The sequence below is a fragment of the Triticum dicoccoides genome, chromosome 1A, assembly GCF_002162155.2.
Source record: "Triticum dicoccoides isolate Atlit2015 ecotype Zavitan chromosome 1A, WEW_v2.0, whole genome shotgun sequence".
NCBI classification, from domain to species: Eukaryota; Viridiplantae; Streptophyta; class Magnoliopsida; order Poales; family Poaceae; genus Triticum; species Triticum dicoccoides.
Genome location: NC_041380.1, coordinates 30911990 through 30934154, shown reverse-complemented (window position 1 = coordinate 30934154; position 22165 = coordinate 30911990). Strand labels below are relative to the sequence as shown.

The following is a 22165-nucleotide window of genomic DNA, read 5'->3' as shown; positions in this document are numbered from 1 at the left end:
CTGGCTGATGGACATGGCCAGCCCGGGCAGAGCCGCCAGGGCGGTAATGGCGGCAACACCGGCGGCCGTGACCGCAACGCTGGTTATGCCGGCAATGGCCGGCAAGGTGGAGGGGGCAACACCGGCAACAACGGCGGAGGCGGTGGGCGTCGCAACCGCTGGCGTCCCCGGTGCCAAATTTGCAAGAACTGGGGCTATGAAGCCGAAGACTGTCGCAAGCGCTATGATCAGGATCACAACTCCCGCTCCGCCAACTCGGCCTCCACCAACACCGTCGACTTTCCTTGGGTGTTGGATACCGGGGCTACGGATCACTTGACTAATGATCTTGAGCACCTCCAGGTTCATGAGCGCTATGACGGCAAGGATCAGGTTCAGGTGGCGAATGGTGCAGGTTTGTCTATTTCACACATTGGTCATTCGCGTTTACCCGGTTCATCTCTTAAACTGTGTAACATCCTTCATGTTCCACACATCAGCCAGCATCTTCTCTCTGTTTATCGTCTTCTTTGTGATAATGACGTGTTTGTTGAATTTCACTGTCATTTTTTCCTTGTTAAGGACAAAGAAACCAGGCGCGTCATCCTTCACGGTAGAAGTTACGGGGGGGTCTATCCGGTCCCCTTCGCTTGTGCGTCATCTTCATCGTCTCACCGTGCCTCCTCCGGTGTTCGAGTTTCGTCGTCGCAATGGCATCAACGTCTTGGTCATCCTACAAATAATGTGGTCACTTCCATTGTTCGGAGTCATGAAGTTCCATGTTCTAGTTCAAATAATTCATCGTTAGTTTGTGATGCCTGTCAGCGTGCTAAGAGTCATCAACTACCTTATTCTACTTCGTTTCACATCACTACTGTACCTCTTGAATTAATACATTCAGATGTTTGGGGTCCCGCTCTTGCTTCGTCCGGAGGGTACAAATATTATGTTAGTTTTATTGATGACTACACGCGCTTCACATGGATTTATTTGCTTAAACACAAGTCTGATGTTGAGCAAGTTTTCTACAACTTTCAGGCTCATGTCGAACGCCTTCTGGATTATAAAATCAAAGTCGTTCAGTCCGAATGGGGTGGTGAATACCACAAACTCCATCGCTACTTTCAACGCACGGGCATCTCTCACCGAGTGTCATGTCCGCATACCTCTCAGCAGAACGGTATTGCCGAGCGCAAACACCGACATTTGGTCGAGACCGGTCTTGCCTTGCTTGCGCACTCCTCTCTTCCACTTCGGTTTTGGGATGAGGCTTTTCTTACGGCATGTTACCTCATCAACCGTATGCCCACTCCGGTTCTCAACAAGGACACACCTTTGTTCCGTCTGTTTCATGTTCAGCCCAACTACTCCTCCCTTCGGATTTTTGGGTGTGCTTGCTGGCCTAGTGTCCGCAAGTACAATGCTCACAAGCTTGAGTTTTGGTCCAAGATGTGTGTTTTCCTTGGCTATAGTCCTTTGCATAAGGGCTATAAGTGTCTTGACCGTACCTCCGGTCGGATATACATCTCTCGTGATGTTATTTTCAACGAGACTGTGTTCCCTTACTCTCAACCCGGCGTTTCGGTTGATCCTACTTCTCTTGAACATGCACTCACTTTTCCCTCCGATGAACCGGTTTCGGATGTCCATGTGCGTAAATATGACATGTCCTATTTGTCATCTAACTTGTCTTTTGCAGGTGATATTGCTTTGAGTTCCCCCCAGGTACATGTTGCTGCTCCGACGCCTCCCGATGCGCCCGACGTGCATGTCCCGCCGCCCGAGACGGGAGCGGCTGCCTCGCCTGATGGCGCGACCGCGGATGCGGCTGGGTCGCCACCCTCGTCTGGCGCGTCTGGGTCGCCACCCTCGCCCGGTCCGTCGCCCGGGCCGCCGCCGTCGCCTGGGCCGGTCCAGCACACCATCGTCTCTCGGCCCGTGTCGTCTCTTGCTGAGGTCCCCTCAGTCACGACACCCTCGGCCGAGCCCTCGTCGCCGTCGTCTTCTCTTACTGGCGATGCAGCTCTGGCGCATGCTATGGTCACACGCCATCGTGATCATATGCGCAAGGAGAAGTCTTACACTGATGGCACGGTTCGGTACGACTCTCACCGTCGTGCTTTCTTCGCCGCGCCGGTTTCCCATCGTGATGCTCTGGGTGAACCTGCCTGGCGTGCCGCCATGTCCGAGGAGTTTGCTGCTCTCCGTCACACTAACACCTGGGTGTTGGTGCCTCGGCCACCAGGTGTTAATATTGTGAGCTGCAAGTGGATTTTCAAAACCAAGCACCGTCCGGATGGGTCTGTTGATAAGCACAAAGCTCGTCTTGTTGCTCGTGGTTTCACTCAACAGCACGGGATTGACTACGGAGATACTTTTAGCCCGGTGGTGAAGCCTGCCACGGTTCGCTTGGTTTTGTCTCTTGCTGTGTCTCGTGGCTGGAGCCTCCGACAGATTGATGTGAGCAATGCCTTTTTACATGGGTTCTTGGCCGAAGATGTGTACATGCAGCAGCCACCTGGGTTCGAGGATGCCACTTATCCCTCTCATGTCTGCAAACTTCAATGGTCTATTTATGGTCTCAAGCAGTCACCCCGTGCCTGGTATGCTCATTTGAGTCAGCGCCTTTCGCAGCTCGGTTTTGTTGCTTCCAGATCAGATGCATCTCTGTTCATCTTCCCAGGGTACTATACAGATATACATGCTGGTGTACGTTGATGATATTGTGATTGCTGGCTCTACCCCCGCCGTGGTGGATTGTCTTGTGCAGTCGTTGTCTGCTAGCTTTCCCATCAAAGATTTGGGTCGCCTCGAGTACTTTCTTGGTTTGGAAGCATCCTTTCATTCAGGGGGCATGACCTTGACGCAGAAAAAGTATGCTTTAGATCTTCTTCATCGCGTCAACATGGAGAACTGCAAGGCCACTTCCACTCCGCTTGCTACATCCGAGAGTCTCTCACGTCATAGTGGTGCACTACTGGGTAGAGATGACTCCTTTCGGTATCGCAGTGTGGTTGGGGCACTTTAGTATTTGACCCTCACTCGTCCTGATATCTCCTTCGCAGTGAACAAAGTGTGTCAGTTCCTGTCTCAGCCAACGGAGGATCATTGGGAAGCAGTCAAGCGTATTCTGAGATATGTCAAAGGTACGCTAGACATGGGACTACGGATTCGTAAGTCCAGATTTACTGGAGTGAGTATATTCACCGATGCAGACTGGGCGGGATGTGTTGATGATAGGCGCTCCACTGGTGGTTTTGCTATATTTGTTGGACCTAACCTTGTATCTTGGAGCTCGAAGAAGCAACCCACAGTCTCGAGATCAAGCACCGAGGCAGAGTATAAGGCATTGGCCAATGGCGTGGCTGAAGCCATTTGGATAGACTCAGTTCTCACAGAACTTGGAGTCCCACGGCAGCGCATTCCTATATTGTGGTGTGATAACTTAGGGGCAACTTACCTGACGGCGAATCCAGTGTTTCATGCTCGGACTAAACACATTGAGATTGATTTTCACTTTGTGAGAGAACGGGTAGCTGCTTGTGAACTGGAAGTCAGGTTTATTTCTACAGATGATCAGTTAGCGGATGTATTTACTAAACCCGCTACTAGACAGATGCTAGACCGTTTTAGAACCAATCTGAATCTTGTATGTTGTTCAGATTGAGGGGGCATGTAAAATAGGGTCTAGTATATTGTCCTTGTATACGTATTTGTATACGTATGTAATTGTAATTGTGATCATCTATATATTGAGACATGAGGCTGGATGTCAACCACCCACGCAAAACCCCAAACCCAGTGTTTCAACTCTTGTCACATCTCGCCCATAGGTAGGCGCGCCGCAAACTATCAATCTTCCTCCTCCCTTCCACTGGCAATGTCTCTTATATGGTTTCGTCGTGAAAAATGAATAAGTTTTGTGCCCTACGTTATAACAAGTTTCTTTGTTGGGATATAGTGTGATGTTCTATTTTAATCTGCTATGAACTGGAACATACAGTACGCCCCACCAGGGCCAACCGGACAAGGCAACGGCAGCAGGCACAAGTAGGGATCTGTTTTGATAGAGCTTTGACAGATCATAGTCCGTGCGGAGCCCGAACCTAGAAAGCGCCACCCACATCATTTTTACATGTTTACTTCACGTAAGACGGAAGGCCCTTCATGACAGTTAGGTGAAAGGAAAAAATATCACAAAACGAGATGTAAATGCCCAAATGATAAATGCATGACCACGTGGTCATAATTGTATGATCTAGCTGCGAATTCCCAATATAAATGGTGAAGCTAGCTAGTTAAAGATCGATAGCTCAGTAACATGCCGTCAAACCATTTCTTTTATTCTTAATCAAGTATGAGATGTTGGAGTGAAACAAATATCCTACAGGGGCAGTGGGAAGGGCCAAGAGTTTTAAGGGTATGTGCATCCCATCAGTTCCCAGGCAGAGTTTGGACGATCTCCACGTCTTACTGTCGTAGCCAGGGCCATACCTAGGTCGCCCAACCGATTTTGTCAATGTTCCACCTGAAGACATGGCCGTGGCCTTGGCCGTCAAAGGCATTGCTCTCCCACACTCAAACAAATCCTTTCGGCAGTGGCAGTTGCTGGCTTGGGGTGGTGTGGAAGCTGGCAACGGCAGCTGCCATTGCACTGCACCTGGCATGAAGAGCAGGATGAGGACAACTAGTGAGATCATCGCGAGACGACTCATGCAGCAGCCCATTGTCTGATTGTTTGCTTCATAGTGGTGAGATGTTTGCTTCGAGTGGAAGTCGTAGATTCTGACAACTCAATGTTATTGGCATGCTTCTCTCTTAGGTTCCTGCACGACGTGTGTAGAAACTGAGATCACTTTAGTAGCCTCGAGCTTACGAAATCGAGAAGGGGCCTGACCCTCCTTCCGTCGTAATGGGTCCGTGGAAACTGAGATCCACACCGGTTTTGGTACTCCATGTAGATCCATCCAAACACATGCAGGTCATGCAACATCACGACCAGGAGGACTCTGTGGGTTGAGATCTGGTCGGTTTATGATGCTCTCTCATGTGCTGTATACACCTCACAAACTGGTACTTTTGCTCTCTACTGAGCAGGGTGCCATTGCACTGCACCTGACATGAAGAGCAGGATGATGATAACTAGCGAGATCGTCCCTAGACGACTCATGCTATAGCCCATTGTTGTTACTTTCCTTTTCATAGTGGTATATACGTGAGCGTTAAGTGTTCGTCTTCAATTTAGTTATGAGACAAGCGGTGAACGTCCTCGAGTCAAATGTCTGATTGTCTGTGGATTCTGAAAAAATATCAAGAAGGGACCCGACCCTGCTTTCGCCGTAATGGGTCAGTGGAAACTAAGATCCACACCGGTTTTGGTACTCCGCAGGCTGATCCATCCAAACACATGCAGGTGATGCAACATCATGACCAGGACCTCTCTGGATGAGATCTGGTCGGTTTATGATGCTCTCTCCTCACAAACTGGTACTTTTGCTCTCTACTGGGACATGTGGCCTTTTCTTCTACAAAAATGTTCAGAAACCATATGCAGGCAAGGACATGATCCCCATTTCAGAAATTATTCCGTTCATGATTCTTATCTCATGAGCGCAATCAACATATGTTCATACATAGATAATATAAGACACGGAGATCAATCAGCTCAACTGAGATTAATTCTGTTCAGTTCTTATGCTCATGCTTCTCTTCACCTCAGTATCTCCACCCCCAGGTAGTCGACGACGCCCTGCACCGTGACGTGGGGCTCCCGACCTTCACCCGGACGGCGGAGATCTGGGGGAACTCGAGCAGCGTGGTGCCGGCGATCGATTGGGCCACCAGTGGGCGGAGCTATCACACATGATTAATCTGTATCGTGCGCGATAGACCCTCCCTATCGCACACCTTTGCAAGGCGACAATTGAAAATTGTGTTGGCGGAAGGACGTTTTAACTATTTGCATAGGACGGCTGCACTAGTGTGTAATTTTCAAATGGTTGAATTTTAGCACATCTTACATTGTTTTAGAAATAGTTTTAGAAACATTAAATTATTTCAAAGTTCCAACTATTTTCAATTATATTCCTATGTTTCAGTCATATTTCATAAACGCAATCAATGTCTCTTATACATTTTCTTCATGAAAAATGAATTTCCAAGTTTTGTGCCCTACGCTATAACAAGTTTCTTTTCTGGGATATAGTGTGATATTCTATTTTAATCTGCTCTGAACTGGAACCTGGAGTACCACCAGGGCCAACAGGCCAAGGCAACCGCAGCAGGCACAAGTAGGGATCTGTTTTGACAGAGCTCTGACAGATCATAGTCCGTGCGGAGCCCGGACCTAGAAAGCGCCACCCACATCATTCTTACATGCTTATTACTTCAAGTCAGACAGAAGGCCCTTCGTGCCAGTTAGGTGAAAGGAAAAAATATCACAAAACGATGCCCAAATGATATATGCATGACCATGTGGCCATAATTGTATGATCGAGCTGCAAATTCCCAGTATAAATGGTGAAGCTAGCTAGCTAAAGATCGATAGCTCAATAACATGTCGCCAAACCATCTCTTTTATTCTTAATCAAGTATGGGATGTTGGAGAGAAACAAATATCCTACATGGGCAGTGGAAAGGGCCAAGAGTTTCAAGGGTATGGGCATCATATCAGTTCCCGGCAGAGTTTGGACGACCTGTACGTCTCACTGTCATAGCCAGAGCCATGCGTAGGTCGTCCATGTAATTTTGTCAATGTTGACATGCCGTGGCCTTGGCCGTTGAAGGCAATGCTCTCCGACACTCAAACAAATCCTTTCGGTAGTTGCAGGTGCTGGCTCGGGGTGGCGTTGAAGCTAGCAATTGCGGCTGCCATTGCACTGCACCTGGCATGAAGAGCGGGACGAGAAAAACTAGCGAGATTGTCGCTAGACGACTCATGCTGCAGCCCATTGTTGTTACTTTCCTTTTCATAGTGGTATATATGTGAGAGTTAAGTGTTCCTCTTCGGTTCAGTTATGAGACAAGCTTGTCTCATAACTCATGAAGCGGCTGCCATTGCGCTGCACCCGGCATGAAGAATTGTAGAGAAGGACGAGAATACCCGTAATTGCTACTTTAAGTGTTCCTCTTTGATTCAGTTATGAGACAAGCGATGAACATGGTCGACTCCAATATCTGATTGTTTGCTTCGAGTGAAAGTCGTGGATTCTGACAACTCAATGTCTTGGCACGCTTCTCTTAGGAGGTTCCTGCACGACGTGTGTGGTTGATTACTTTACTAACCTTGAGCTTTCGAAATCGAGAAAGGGCCTGACCCTCCTTTCGCCGTAATGAGTCAGTGGAAACTGAGATCCACACTGGTTTTGGTACTCCACATAGATCCATCCAATAAACACATGCAGGTGATGCAGCATCATGACCAAGAGGACTCTGTGGGTTGAGATCTGGTTGGTTTATGATGCTCTCTCCTGTGGCCTTTTATTCCACAAAGATGTTCAGAAACTATTATATGCAGGCAAGAACATGATCCCCATTTCAGAAGTTATTCCGTTCATGATTCTTGTTTCGTGAGCGCGATTAACATATGTTCATACATAGATAGATAATATAAGACACAGAGATCGATGGGCTCAACTGAGATTAATTCTGTTCGGTTCTTGTGCTCATGCTTGTCTACGCCTCAGTATCTCCACCCCGAGGTAGTCCACGACGCCCTGCACCGCGACGTGGGGCTTCCCGACCTTCACCCGGACGCCGGAGATCTGGGGGAACTCGAGCAGCGTGGTGCCGGCGATCGACTGCGCCACCGACTCCAAGAGGTTGCGCGACGGGCCCTCCACCACGCCCTTGGCTATCCTGCAGGGTAACATTTTACATACTCTGGTGTCAGGAAACTGAAGCTGAAGACAGCACTGCGGCAGCGAGAAAACTGAAGCTGGATGGAGGTGGGGAGTAGTGCATATCACCTGTAGATGTCGGTGTAGCTGACGGTGTGGGAGATGTCGTCGGAGTCCCCGGCGGCGGCGAGGTCCATCCAGGCGTCCACGTCGACCACGAACTTCTGCCCGAGCTTCTTCTCCTCCTGCTTCACGCCGTGGAAGCCGTGGAACTGCAGCCCCCGCAGGATCAGCTTGTCGCCGCCCATCGCCGGCCGCTCCTCGTCGCCGTCCCCCGCCATGGCTGCTCCCCTCTAGAGCTGGGATCGATCCGTTATGCGCGAGCTCACCCGCCGCCGCCGCCGCCTCCTCCTCCTCCTTTAGAGCTGGTGGGTGGGTGGAAGATTCGGTGAGATTTGGAGCCGGTAGCCTACGGGTGAGATAATGTTGTTTATCCATCTGAGCAGAAATGAGTAATTAAGTTGGCAATATTTCAAGAAATGAGTGAATAACCTGGCAATATTTCAAAAAAAAAACTACGTATATGAAATTCGCAAGATTATGGAAGTACAGTACAAAAAGAGGACTATTTTGCTACTTTGGAATTAACCATTCCATAGGACACACACAGAAAGTTGCCCTGTAGGACATTTGTATTGCTTATTAGTACATGCAATGATGCACATATAGATGTATCTTGTTCAGAACTGCGCCATCAATAAGTACCACAAGAAAGGAAAATTACACCTCAAAGAAAAGAGGAAAATTAAACAGAATAGCTTTATTCATCTGCGACCCAACATTGAACTTACAGAGGGCCTGCACAAAAACTGCAGCTCTCCACCTTAACCTACTGGCCACTGAGGAATAAACATACCCATATATATTAAACGCAAAAGGAAACTGGGACAGAAAAAGAAAAGTACAGAAGAGATGAAAGCAAGAGGAACTATGTAAGAAACTACTCCACTAAGCTTCCATCCAAGGTTGGCAAAGGACATGCCCTATGTATCTTCCTAGTGTACATCATGCTTCACCAGAAGCGCAGGACGCCATCATCCATCATCTTCACCTGCGCCTTCATATTTTGGCGGCACCAGATGTCTTTATGCACCCAGCTCTCTGGTGAGGAAGCACATGATTTGAATTTCAACCACGGCCAAATCGCACTTCAACTGCTCTCTTTCACTTCAACAGGCTTAGCAGCAGCAGATGAATCTCCAGCGGGGACTTTATCGGCGGAAGGGCTCACACTCTTGGCCTCGCCAAGCCGCACGGCCTGTGCGAAGGTCTTGGTGATATGACCCACCACGTCAGTGGGTATGGTCGAGGGCTTCTTCGGCTCAACAACGCTAGGACTATTGGTGATATGACCCACCAGGTCAGTGGGCACTGTCGACGGCTTCTTGGGCTCAGAAACACTGGAGCTGGAAATCTGTTGTTGCTGATGCAGCCTCGCCTTATTCTCCAGCAGGGCCTTCTCACGTTCCTCGTAAAAGTCAAAGTCATCAAGGATTGACACATTATCCTCATGGTCCTTGAAGATTTTCAGCATCTCCAGTCCTTGTTCCAGTTTCACCTACAATAAGCTCAATTTTTTAACATCAACTAGTTGAAACAGAGCATTACCAACGTTAGCACTTGTCAGTTGCTCCTATAAACCATGTATGCCATATCCTACCAATTTGACAAGTGATATCATTATGAAATAAATAGGAGTAACTACTCCCTCCGTTCCTAAATACAAGTCTTTTTAGACATTTCAAATGGAATACAACATACGGATGTATGTGGACATATTTTAGAGCGTAAGTTCACTCATTTTGCTCCGTATGTAGTCGCTTGGTGGAATCTCTAGAAAGACTTATATTTTGGAACGGAGGGAGTATAAGACAACAAATGTGCAAACCAAGTAACAAAGGAAAATGCTATTCAAAAGCATTGTACCTCCTGTGTGTCCCGGCTGTTGGTTACAGGCTTGTTCTCATTGTTCTCAAGAATTATATGGCGGAAGAGATTATTTGGAACATCCTTCACTATGTGCCACTTAACAGGGAACTGGCCAGTCCACTTATCTTGCTGCCAGTAGTCCACACTCTTCTCGAAATTCACTGGGCCGGTCATCTCCGCAACACCGCAGAACTGTGCACTAGCATTCACCTGGTCCAGTTTCCAATTCTCAGTGAGGAATAACATATGCAAGGTAACAAACAGAGAGCCCCTGAAAACACTGACAGGGAAACAGGATAAAGTTTTTTATTACCGAAAACAACAGAAAAATGGGACAATGTTCTTCCTTGTCCTTCACTTCACGATAGGCTGCGTCTAGTTTCTTGTTTCCATTTGTGGTGCTAGCCCAAACACCATATTTGATGCTCTTGTGCACATTATCTTCGCTGTATGATTTTATGATAAAAAATCTAGCATTTTTGTACTCGGTAACAAAGTCAGCCCTATTGTATGGCTCCTGGTTAAGTCCAACAGAAGGCTTCTCATCTTTACTATCATCCTCTGCTTGCTTCTTAGGCCTGGTGGCACGTGGACCCCGGCTTTGCTCATTGAGGAAGTCAAGTGGACCGTCACAGCTGCATAACAAAGAATTACCCCTTCCTCTCCTGCGCCCTTTATCAATTGGAATAAAACTTCTGCCATTCATGCCATAGCCAGGGAAAGGACCCCCGTAGTTAGTGGCCTGTGGGAAACCACCACTATGAGAGAAGCCTCTTCCATACGAGTCACCGGGGGTTCCAAAACCAAAGAAAGACTTCTGCTGAGGGGACATCTGAAATTGGGGAAAGCCAAGTTTAGATCCAAGTACTAACGATTTAGATCCTGTCTTGTTATAATCACTAATAGTGTTGTTGTCAAATTATCATATACATCAGCAAAGAAAGAACAGGTCATCATTCTAATATAAGCTCATGTGTACACATCCAGCAAGCGCTGATTGCATCTGGAAGCAGAGCTTCAGCCCAAATTGCAACTAGACAGTGTCAGGCTAATCTATTACAGGATTTGGTCATGTTTTTGCCGTTTTGTCATCATTATATGGCATACCAGAAGTCATTGCATCCAAACTCTTCAATGAAAATGTTTAGGTAGGAGTTTGAACTTTTGAGTTTTATGGTAAATGTGAGAAGCATGAATGAGCGAACTAGGGGTTTAAAAGTCGCGTTATAAGAGTAAGAGACACATCAGATGGAGTAGTAGTTTTCTTGGGACTATGTTTCTTACAAATAAATGCAGATAAAAAAATTATTGTTGAAGTATCTAAATTGTTATTATTCTTATATGACAAGAGAGAATACCATCCCAGAAGCCATAGGAAAGTTGCTTTGTCCAAACGGCCCTGAAACACCACCAAATGGTTGAGGTGAAGCTGCAGGTGATGGAAATGAACCAGTTCCTTCTGACGATCTAAACCATTCTGCAAAATAGCATTTCAAGGAACACGGTTATAATCGCACCTAAGCATGGGGCTTAAATGAACATATTTTAAACAAAGCATGAGATAGATAATAACCCGGTCTTGGTCCAAAAAGGAAGCTGTTTGGGCTCAGAGTGTCAGCCATAAAAGCTCCTTGTGTTGGGTCAATTGGCATCATTGTCTCACCCTGTGATATTGGAGTAGGAGAGCTTAAATACGGCATGCCAGGTTGTACTGGTTGCTGGTAGTAAGGAGCCGAGAAGGAGAACTGCTGAGGAGAGTAGAGCTGACCATCTCCACTAACACCAGCCGGTACCGGCGTCGAGATAGGAGAATAATGAGCATAAGGGTCATAGCCATAGCCACCATGGTACATCATTGAAGGGTCCTCATTGTACACAACCTTCAAAAAAAAGTCAAACTGAGAAAAAGAAAACATCACAGAAATACTTGACAACTAAGCAAATCAACTTACCGCTGGACCCGCTTCCAATCCTTCCGCATAAGGAGGATATACATCCCATTCATTTGGAGGATTCTCATATCCTGAACCTGCTCATGCCATGCCACAGACCCAATAATATCATTCACCAACTCAAGAGAAAAGTTCCAAAATTCAGAAGACATTAAAATCATGATGACAACAAATATGCTCTCTCCAAAATAAAAATAGTAATATAGTCCAACACTATATATGATAAAAATATCAAACTGAGCCTAAGTTCTTATTATTTCATTATTTGTTCACTGCAGAATGCATATGAATCCTTAAAGGTCACAGGCAGTTTCATAATAAATGACAACTTTAGAGATCCTTCCAGTACATATATTCCCAAATAGCATCTTGATAAAGGACAGACAGACCCAGTGCATAGAAGCTCCCACACAAGGTGGGGTCTGGGGAGGGATTATAGGAACCTAGTCTTACCCCTGCAAAGTGCAATGCAGAGAGGCTGGTTCGAACCCAGGACCTCTTGGCACAAGGCATCTTGATAGTGCTTCGATTATTATCTCTTATTAGTTTTGCCCTCAGATTATGAACTATACATGTTAGTGTAAAAATATACTTCCTTCAAAAACAAGGGAATAACCATGCATCCAGAAGATATAACTTTGTATGTGCAGCACAAAGTTTAACTCACCTTGGTAATAGAATGGCTGTGCCTGAGAGGAATACATGTGTTGTGGATACACAACATTATGTTCCCCACCTATGTTGGATGTGCCAGCCTGGGCTTGTCCGTCACTTGGTAGATTGATAACACTTGAATCAAGTGACATAGTGGGTTTAACAGTTTTCTCATCCTTCCCAGGAATGGTCTGAGGTAGAAGAAGGTATTGCAACAATCAGAAAAAAGGTGAAAATTTTGTATAAAATATATTTAAAATAAATCAAATAATGACCTGCTCTTTAGTGTTACTAGCAAGAACAGGTTTCTGTTCGACCTCGATTCTTGGCTCCGGCGAATCCATAGTGCCTAAAGCAGGAAGATTCAATGAATTAGCTTAAGTCTCAAGAATGGTAAATTAGTGATATCCTATGTAGCATAAAAGATAACACTGTAAAATAGTGTTGCACTTTGTAGAGTGCCGAAAATATTATGGAAGATCAATTGACGGCTAATGTTTTGTTCGTGCCTTTTACTGGCCCTGCCATTTTAAACAAAAGGCTCAATCACAACAAAACTAGGCTAAAGTGAAGCTAAGCTTGCATAAATAGCTCAAGGTTGCAAATAAAGAGAGCTGCCTCACAGCATAGTTGCATCCAATTATCATAGAATCCTGTCAATCAATGAGTCACATGCACCACAGATGAATATAAACACAGTGGTTATGGGGACACAGCACTCCAACTTGGTGTACTTAGTTCCTAATTCGCACACTTATTGTAGCCTGATTTATCATGAGGCTAATAGCAACAATCATGCATAATAAAGGCTGTCAAGTTCATCATTCACTGCCGTTCTATTTTTGTTTGGTCAAACAGCATTATATCGTAACTGAGGCCTCCCCAGACAACTGGGCCTCACACTGGATCACCAGGTTTCTGCTATGACACAGACATCCTACCATTAACCCCAGCTCTAGTCCAGCCTGCACCAACTATTCACAAGATATGTACATGATCATAACTATGCATCTCATTCAAGTGGATGAAATCATGCCTGGCCCACCCTAATTAAGTGCAGACTAGAACACAAACCATGAACATGTGACACGATTTACATATGATAGCAGCATAGTACCCAACCAATCAAGTGCTTATTGCTACGCATACACGCGAACCAGAATAGTCAACGCCAGCACACAAATGTGCAAGGTTGGAGTTCGGGTGAATCCTTGACGCCTTGGTTGTTCATCTGAGTCCAACTGCTGACAACTAATGTCCCTGAGTCCAAGTGCTAACAAGAGCTATGGCATGATTACGCAAGAACCAATTCGTATGCAAGTATGTAACAAAGCGACAACTCAGGCCGAGATCTCGCGCATCAACTCATTTAGCAGCGAAGATCTGTCGGATCATTGTGACATCCTAAACCAAGCATCTCTAGCAATTGCATCAACACCACAGCATCCTAGATCAGCAGGCATCCCCTAACGAAGGTAATCGCTGTAATATCATAAGCCACGCAGCAGCGACCACTAGCAATTGCAACAGCACCACATCAGCCTAGATCAGCAGGCCGAGCCTCAAACAAACTACAGGATCCAACCAAATCTCACAGGCCGCCGAGCACACGATACAATAACAATCGCAGCAAACGCAAAGCACTCACCGGCCCTCTCCGATCCGGCACGCGCCGATTCCATGGAGGGTCCGCACGCGCGCGGGAAGAAGAAACAGATACCGACCAATCACCGCCTGTCTCCTCCCCGGCTCGGATCCCTCGGCTGCTGACCCCGATCTGGTGGGCGCGGCGCTCCCGCGGTCGGATCGAGCTCGCTCGCTCGCGGCTCCTCGGCGGGGTCCGGTCCGATCGGGGGCGCGCGCGGTCGATCTCACAGTCTCCCTCCCTCCATTCGGTGGCGGGGAGCCCGAGGCGAGACGGGGGGCGATGCGGGTGGCAGATGCGGGCCCGCTGCTCCGGCAGATCTGGCGCGGCTCGCCGAGGACTTCCCCGTCGCGGGCGGTGGAGGGGAGGGGGTGGGAGGAGGACACGAGGGGAGACGCGAGCGCAAGCAGGAATAGCGCAGGCGGGTGGTGTGGTGGGGGTCGGGACTGGCGAGGCACGAGGCCAACGGGCCGAACCAGGCAGCCAAATATGTTTGGATCGTCGTGCCCAAAAGGAATATTTTGGCCATGGCTGATGACTTGATCTCATCTGTGCTCAGAACATGGTGTCCATCTTTAGCATGCCACTCTACCACTACTTTATTTATCCTACTATATATACTAGTTCAATTTCTCTTACTAGCACTAGCAAGTACTCCCTCCGTCCTCTAATATAAGAGCGTTTTTAACACCTTACTCCCTTCGTCCCATAATATAAGAGCGTTTTTTAACATCAGTACAGACGCAAGCGCTCATATACACGCGCATACATTCACCCCTATGAACGCACACACGCACACTCTATCCCTATGAACACCTCCGAAAGACTGAGCCGGCATATCATCTTGAAATTTACAAAGTCACCGTAGGCACCTCGTCGTCGACAGGAACGTCTCCTCCCACTGAATGCGCATCGCCGGAAATCCTGAAATAAATCTGGAAATAAATGTGAGCACCAGTGTGTGGTGTCAAAAACGCTCTTATATTATGAGATGGAGGGAGTAGCAATTTTAGAAATGGATCAGTTGCAAATATGACTGTGTAGCAGGATTGAGCAGCTAATGACTACCGATCTCTCTGTTCTTATTCCGATAAATAACTCCGTTCTTGAAATATCAATCAACTCATACAAAAACACTTATAGATCCATAAACAATCGACCAACAAAACCATTAGCTATGCATCGACCCAAGAATTAAAATGAAGAAAACTAGTGCAACGTGCATAGTAGACCCCGGTACCAACTAGTGACGTATCTAGGATTTGATAATGTGGGGGTAACCATGGACAACACTCCAATGGCTAGGGAAAAAATATTCTACACTACACCAAAATTAGTATGATGGACAAATAGTGCACTAGTTAAAATAAAACTTGTAAATTGTTTGTGGGGCCATGGTCCCATGAACCCACCCTAGATCCGCCACTGGTACCAAGTAACATGAGTCAATAATCTTCATGAACCAAGTAACATGTCAAGAACTAGCGATTGGCCGAGTCACAAAGGAAATAAGGAATGTGGACGGTTCAAGAACCATTACATATGCTACCACACACTTATGATATACTTTGGGAGGATAAGTTCCAGCCGCTCCCGATCGTTGCCTTCGCTGATGCCAAGCACAAGACACCAGGACACGGTGTGATACGCCGGCTACTCAATGGCTTGGGGATGGGTGGTCGTGAAAGCAGTCTTCTTTGATCTAGACATCGACGAGTTTCAGATTTCTTCTTCCAAGGAAAACAAGGACTAGCATATATGGCGCTCTTTAAAAACCTTATTGGATAGGGGCCGGTCGTGTGCACCCGTAACATCAGCATAACCAGCTTCATCGGGGTGCCACGAAGCTCTGTTTTTGTTGACACCTTGGGACATGTTTGCACCATGATTCTCAAGGGTTCAACACATGCGGAGAATGCCATGGTGTGATTGGTGGGCATGCAAATAGCGAAGGCGGGGTCTTGGATGCGCTGAAGACTTTGCTTCACAGGCAGTTGTTCAGACTTAGCTTGTGGGGTATTGTTCCCGTCCAGATTAGGCATGAATTCCTGTGGTACGTGACTTGTGATATGTCTCCTACGTATTTATAATTTTTTATTGTTCTATGCTATTATATTATCTATTTTGAATGTTTATATGCATTAATATGCTATTTTATATGATTATTGGGATTAACCTATCATATATACCTAAGAGATTCATCCCCACTAACTTATTTATCTAAACATGCAACCTATCCACATCATCAACCATGTCATCTCAACAAGATTTTCCACCTCAGCTTTTTAAAAAAAGAATCAAGAAAAAATATAACCATTCATTTCTCAATACATAGTACCTGACCGTCAACAAAAGCAGGGAAGCTAGCGATTGTTTCCACTTCCACCTGACCTTCAGGCTTCAGTAACTGATGGTCAATCTAAGAGTCAATATAAACAGGGCTCTTCGTTTCACAAATCCACACACGCCACAACTTCCACCGGTGAGCAAAGGCTGCCCTAGCGAGCTCTGGTGCAGGACCACCGCCGCTGCTACAGGCGCGCAGCTTGCCGTCCCCATGTATCCCAGTGCGGAGGTCAGCTCCGCCGAGAGATGAGCAGCACATGCATCGAGACTGCGTTGTTGCCCTTGCAGCCTACATGCACCCAACAGCGGTGGGCGGTGGCCCGGCCATCCCCAAGTACGATGACTCCGCTTCCTCAAGGACGACCTCCGCATCCCCCTGCTGCCCCAGATGCGACGACGTCGCCGGCTGTCAGACGACCTCCGGTGTCCCGGCTACACTGCCCATTTTAAATAGTGGTCATGTTGGTCGGGTCATAAACAGTTACTCTGGCATTCTCTCTTGCATTGTTGATCCAAAAGCACACGTGCAGTATCATAGTTATACCTACAGATGCATACCAATGTGATTATTTCCTGGATGTTGCAGAGCTTTCTCTTTCCTTTAAACCTGTAGAGTTTTCTATTTGTCCTGTAGTTGGCTAGGGACTTTGGGCAGATCGAAAATTTCCTTTGAAATACTGGCAAGAAAGGAGCGGATTAATTGGTTATGTATGGTTCTCTATTTTTGCATCACTAGCTATAAAGGGTTCAATATATCTATTCACTGACTTTTGTTGCTAATTTCTATCTAATGTACGGTTTTTTTAAATAAAAAAATTCCATCAATGCAGACTCATGGGACTGTTCAAGCTTTTCTGAATGTGTTTGCTGGAAAGGCCAAATAATTTCCCAACGAGCAGTGAAGATGGTGCTCTAACCTTTCTGTTATTTTCTTTGAAATGGTGTAACATCTCCAGGTAATGTTGTTGTTCTACTGAAGGCAACGTGTGGCATTTCTTTATGAGATATTGTAGACAACTGTGACACTGAAGGTGTTCTCCTTTGCCACGAGGCCAACGCCAATCCAGGTGCCATCAACTCTATAACCATCTTTGTTTCTATTTCTACTCATATGCTTGATAACTTTGTACTCCTGCAGTCCCGGGAGGAATTGTTTGTGTAGTTTGTCATGGTAGTATTTTATCTTCCAATTTTATATTCATATACGATGAAAATAAATGTAGAAGGCACAAGTAGACTGAATTCTTGCCCCACTGTGCTAGGTGATACATCTATCTTTTTTGCCCATGTCATGTTGTCACGTGATTCATCCATTTTGTAGGGAATATTAATCCATCTATTGCTTTATGATATAAATGTAAGATTACTTATTCTTAATTATGAGCCTTTTTCTTTAACTTCCACTATTACAAACCTGATGGTCCTCCTGGTTCCAGGGTGTGCCTACTTATTTTTGTGGGCATACTAAAAGTTCAGAATCTCTCATGGTCGGAATATAACTAAGTAGCCAATTCGTAGGGCCCCATTTATTGTCATCTTTGATAAAGTTCAGTGCTCCAAAATTTGCATGATGTAGGTGATACATCTCCAACGTATCTATATTTTTTAATTGTTCCGTGCTATTATATTATCTGTTTTGGATGTTTAATGGGCTTTGTTATGCACTTTTATATTATTTTTGGGACTAACTTACTAACCAAAGACCCATTGCAAATTGCTGTTTCTTTGCCTATTTCGGTGTTCCGCAGAAAAGGAATACCAAACGGAATGAAACATTCGGGAGAGTTATTTTTTGAACAAACATAATCCAGGAGACTTGGAGTGGACGTCAAGGAAGCAACGAGGCGGCCACGAGGTAGGAGGGCGCGCCCAGGGGGGTAGGCGCGCCCCCCACCCTCGTGGCTCCACCGACCTACTTCTTTCACCTATATATATATATATATATATATATATATATATATATATATATATATACCCCGAAAACATCCGAGAGCACCACGAAACCCTATTTCCACCGCCGCAACCTTCTATTCCCATGAGATCCCATCTTGGGGCCTTTTCCGGTGCTCCATCGGAGGGGGAATCAATCACGGAGGGCTTCTACATCAATACCATAGCCTCTCCGATGATGTGTGAGTAGTTTACCACATACCTTCGGGTCCATAGTTATTAGCTAGATGACTTCTTCTCTCTCTTTGGATCTCAATACAAAGTTCTTCTGGATTCTCTTGGAGATTTATTCGATGTAATTCTTTTTGCTGTGTGTTTGTCGAGATCCGATGAATTGTGGGTTTATGATCAAGATTATCTATGAACAATATATGATTCTTCTCTAAATTCTTTTATGCATGATTTAATATCTTTGCAAGTATCTTCGAATTATTAGTTTGGTTTGGCCTACTAGATTAATCTTTCTTGCGATGGGAGAAGTGCTTAGCTTTGGGTTCAATCTTGCGGTGTCCTTTCTCAATGATAGCAGGGGCAGCAAGGCACATATTGTATTGTTGCCATCGAGGATAAAATGATGGGGTTTATATCATATTGCTTGAGTTTATCCCTCTACATCATGTCATCTTGCCTAATGTGTTACTCTGTTCTTATGAACTTAACACTCTAGATGCATGCTGGACAGCGGTTGATGTGTGGAGTAATAGTAGCAGATGCAGAATCGTTTCGGTCTACTTGTCACAGACGTGATGCCTATATACATGATTCATACGTCTCCAACGTATCTATAATTTTTTATTGTTCCATGCTATATTATATTCTGTTTTGGACATTATTGGTCTTTATTATACACTTTTTTATTATTTTGGGACTAACCTATTAACCGGAGGCCCAGCCCAGAATTGCTGTTTTTTTTGCCTATTTCAGAGTTTCGCAGAAAAAAAATATCAAACGGAGTCCAAACGGAATGAAACCTTCGGGAACGTGATTTTCGGAACGAACGTGATCCAGAGGACTTGGACCCTACGTCAAGACATCAACCAGGACGCCACGAGGTAGGGGGCGCGCCTACCCCCTGGGCGCGCCCTCCACCCTCATGGGCCCCCTGTTGCTCCACCGACGTACTCCTTCCTCCTATATATACCTACGTACCGCCAAACTACCAGATACGGAGCCAAAAACCTAATTCCACCGCCGTAACTTTCTGTATCCACGAGATCCCATCTTGGGGCCTTTTCCGGATCTCCGCCGGAGGGGGCATCGATCATGGAGGGCTTCTACATCAACACCATAGCCCCTCCGATGAAGTGTGAGTAGTTTACCTCAGACCTTCGGGTCCATAGTTACTAGCTAGATGACTTCTTCTCTCTTTTTGGATCTCAATACAAAGTTCTCCCCCTCTCTTGTGGAGATCTATTCGATGTAATCTTCTTTTGCCGTGTGTTTGTTGAGACCGATGAATTGTGGGTTTATGATCAAGTTTATCTATGAACATATTTGAATCTTCTTTGAATTCTGTTATGTATGATTGGTTATCTTTGCAAGTCTCTTCGAATTATCAGTTTGGTTTGGCCTACTAGATTGATCTTTCTTGCAATTGGAGAAGTGCTTAGCTTTGGGTTCAATCTTGCGGTGTCCTTTCCCAGTGATAGTAGGGGCAGCAAGGCACGTATTGTATTGTTTAAAGCATGGAGTTTATATCATATTGCATGAGTTTATCCCTCTACATCATGTCATCTTGCTTAAAGCGTTACTCTGTTGTTATGAACTTAATACTCTAGATGCATGCTGGATAGCGGTCGATGTGTGGAGTAATAGTAGTAGATGCAGGCAGGAGTCGGTCTACTTGTCTCGGACATGATGCCTATATACATGATCATACCTAGATATTCTCATAACTATGCTCAATTCTGTCAATTGCTCAACAGTAATTTGTTTACCCACCGTGAATATATGCTCTTAAGAGAAGCCACTAGTGAAACCTATGACCCCGGGTGTATTTTCCATCATATTAATCTTTCAACACTTAGTTATTTTTATTGCCTTTTATTTTACTTTGCATCTTTATCATAAAAAATACAAAAAATATTATCTTATCATATCTATCAGATCTCACTCTCATAAGTGACAATGTAGGGATTGACAACCCCTTATCGCGTTGGTTGCAAGGATTTATTTGTTTGTGTAGGTGCGAGGGACTTGTGTGTGGCCTCCTACTGGATTGATACCTTGGTTCTCAAAAACTGAGGAAAATACTTACGCTACTTTGCTGCATCACCCTTTCCTCTTCAAGGGAAAACCAACGCAGTGCTCAAGAGGTAGCAAGAAGGATTTCTGGCGCCATTGCCGGGGAGGTCTATGCAAAAGTCAACACACCAAGTACCCATCACAAACCTTTATCTCCCGCATTACATTATTCGCCATTTGCCTCTCGTTTTCCTCTCCCCACTTCACCTTGCCATTTTATTCGCCCTCTCTTTTCCGTTTTCCTCTTTTTGCCCATCTCTCGTTTGCTCGTGTGTTGGATTGCTTGCTTGTCACGATGGCTCAAGATAATACTAAATTGTGTGACTTTACCAATACCAACAACAATGATTTCCTTAGCACTCGATTGCTCTTTAAACTTGCAGCTTGCAGATTCCACTATTAAGAAACCTATGGGAAGAATTAATGATGTTCTTATTGTTGCAAATAGGAATTATGTGCCCGTAGATTTTATTGTTCTTGACATAGATTGCAATCCTTCATGTCCTATTCTTCTTGGTAGACCTTTCCTTAGAACGATTGGTGCAATTATTGATATGAAGGAAGGGAATATTAGATTCCAATTTCCGTTAAGGAAAGACATGGAACACTTCCCTAGAAAGAAAATTAAATTACCTTATGAATCTATTATGAGATCCACTTATGGATTGCCTACCAAAGATGGCAATACCTAAATCTATCCTTGTTTTTTATGCCTAGCTAGGGGCGTTAAACGATAGCACTTGTTGGGAGGCAACCCAATTTTATTTTTATTCCTTGCTTTTTGCTCCTGCTTAGTAATAAATAATTTATCTAGCCTCTGTTTTGGTTGTGTTTTTTGTGTTTAATTAATGTTTGTGCCAAGTAGAACCGTTGGGAAGACTTGGGTAAAGTCTTTTTAATCTTGCTGTAAAAAACAGAAACTTTAGCGCTCACGAGAATTGCTGCCATTTTTATTTGGAAAGTGCTATTTAGTTAATTATTTTTTAAGATGATTAATAGATAAATTCCTCACGTACAGAAATTTATTTTAGAATTTTTGGGGTTCCAGATCTTGCGTTAGCTACAGATTACTATAGGCTGTTCTGTTTTTGATAGATTCTGTTTTTCGTGTGTTGTTTGCTTATTTTAATGAATCTATGGCTAGTAAAATAGTTTATAAACCATAGAGAAGTTGGAATACAGTAGGTTTAGCACCAATATAAATAAAGAATGAGTTCATTATAGTAACTTGAAGTGGTGTTTTGTTTTCTTTCGCTAACGGAGCTCACGAGATTTTCTACTTTAAGTTTTGTGTTGTGAAGTTCTCAAGTTTTGGGTGAAAGATTTGATGGATTATGGAACATGGAGTGGCAAGAGCCTAAGCTTGGGGATGCCCATGGCGCCCCAAGATAATCTAAGGACACCTAAAAGCCAAAGCTTGGGCATGCCCCGGAAGGCATCCCCTCTTTCGTCTACTTCCATTGGTAACTTTACTTGGAGCTATATTTTTATTCACCACATGATATGTGTTTTGCTTGGAGCGTCTTGTATGATTTGAGTCTTTGCTTTTTAGTTTACCACAATCATCC

General features: G+C 45.1%; 2 protein-coding genes across 2 annotated transcripts; both read right to left on the bottom strand.

Annotated features, from left to right (window-relative positions):
* Positions 1 to 7513: 7513 nt before the first annotated feature.
* Positions 7514 to 8277, bottom strand: LOC119360796 (dihydroneopterin aldolase 2-like). The gene is made up of 2 exons (XM_037626294.1): positions 7947 to 8277; positions 7514 to 7836 (listed from the first exon to the last, which is right to left on the bottom strand). The coding sequence occupies exons 1-2, from the start codon at positions 8156 to 8158 to the stop codon at positions 7644 to 7646; spliced, it is 405 nt and encodes a 134-aa protein (XP_037482191.1). The 5' UTR covers positions 8159 to 8277; the 3' UTR covers positions 7514 to 7643.
* A 203-nt stretch (positions 8278 to 8480) lies between these two features.
* Positions 8481 to 14509, bottom strand: LOC119360785 (YTH domain-containing protein ECT4-like). Its single transcript, XM_037626286.1, has 9 exons — positions 14061 to 14509; positions 12688 to 12761; positions 12426 to 12603; positions 11759 to 11835; positions 11380 to 11686; positions 11165 to 11283; positions 10120 to 10638; positions 9804 to 10016; positions 8481 to 9435 (listed from the first exon to the last, which is right to left on the bottom strand). The coding sequence occupies exons 1-9, from the start codon at positions 14092 to 14094 to the stop codon at positions 9028 to 9030; spliced, it is 1929 nt and encodes a 642-aa protein (XP_037482183.1). The 5' UTR covers positions 14095 to 14509; the 3' UTR covers positions 8481 to 9027.
* Positions 14510 to 22165: the final 7656 nt, after the last annotated feature.

What these genes read in the sequence shown, in the direction of transcription:
- LOC119360785 (XM_037626286.1), bottom strand. Translation starts at nt 14,094, where the DNA reads ATGGAATCGGCGCGTGCCGGATCGGAGAGGGCCG. An exon ending in CTAGTAACACTAAAGAGCAG is followed by an intron (nt 12,604 to 12,687) that starts GTCATTATTTGA and finishes CTTCTACCTCAG; the next exon opens with ACCATTCCTGGGAAGGATGA. An exon ending in CCTTTTTGGACCAAGACCGG is followed by an intron (nt 11,284 to 11,379) that starts GTTATTATCTAT and finishes GCTATTTTGCAG; the next exon opens with AATGGTTTAGATCGTCAGAA.
- LOC119360796 (XM_037626294.1), bottom strand. Translation starts at nt 8,158, where the DNA reads ATGGCGGGGGACGGCGACGAGGAGCGGCCGGCGATGGGCGGCGACAAG. An exon ending in AGCTACACCGACATCTACAG is followed by an intron (nt 7,837 to 7,946) that starts GTGATATGCACT and finishes GTTACCCTGCAG; the next exon opens with GATAGCCAAGGGCGTGGTGG.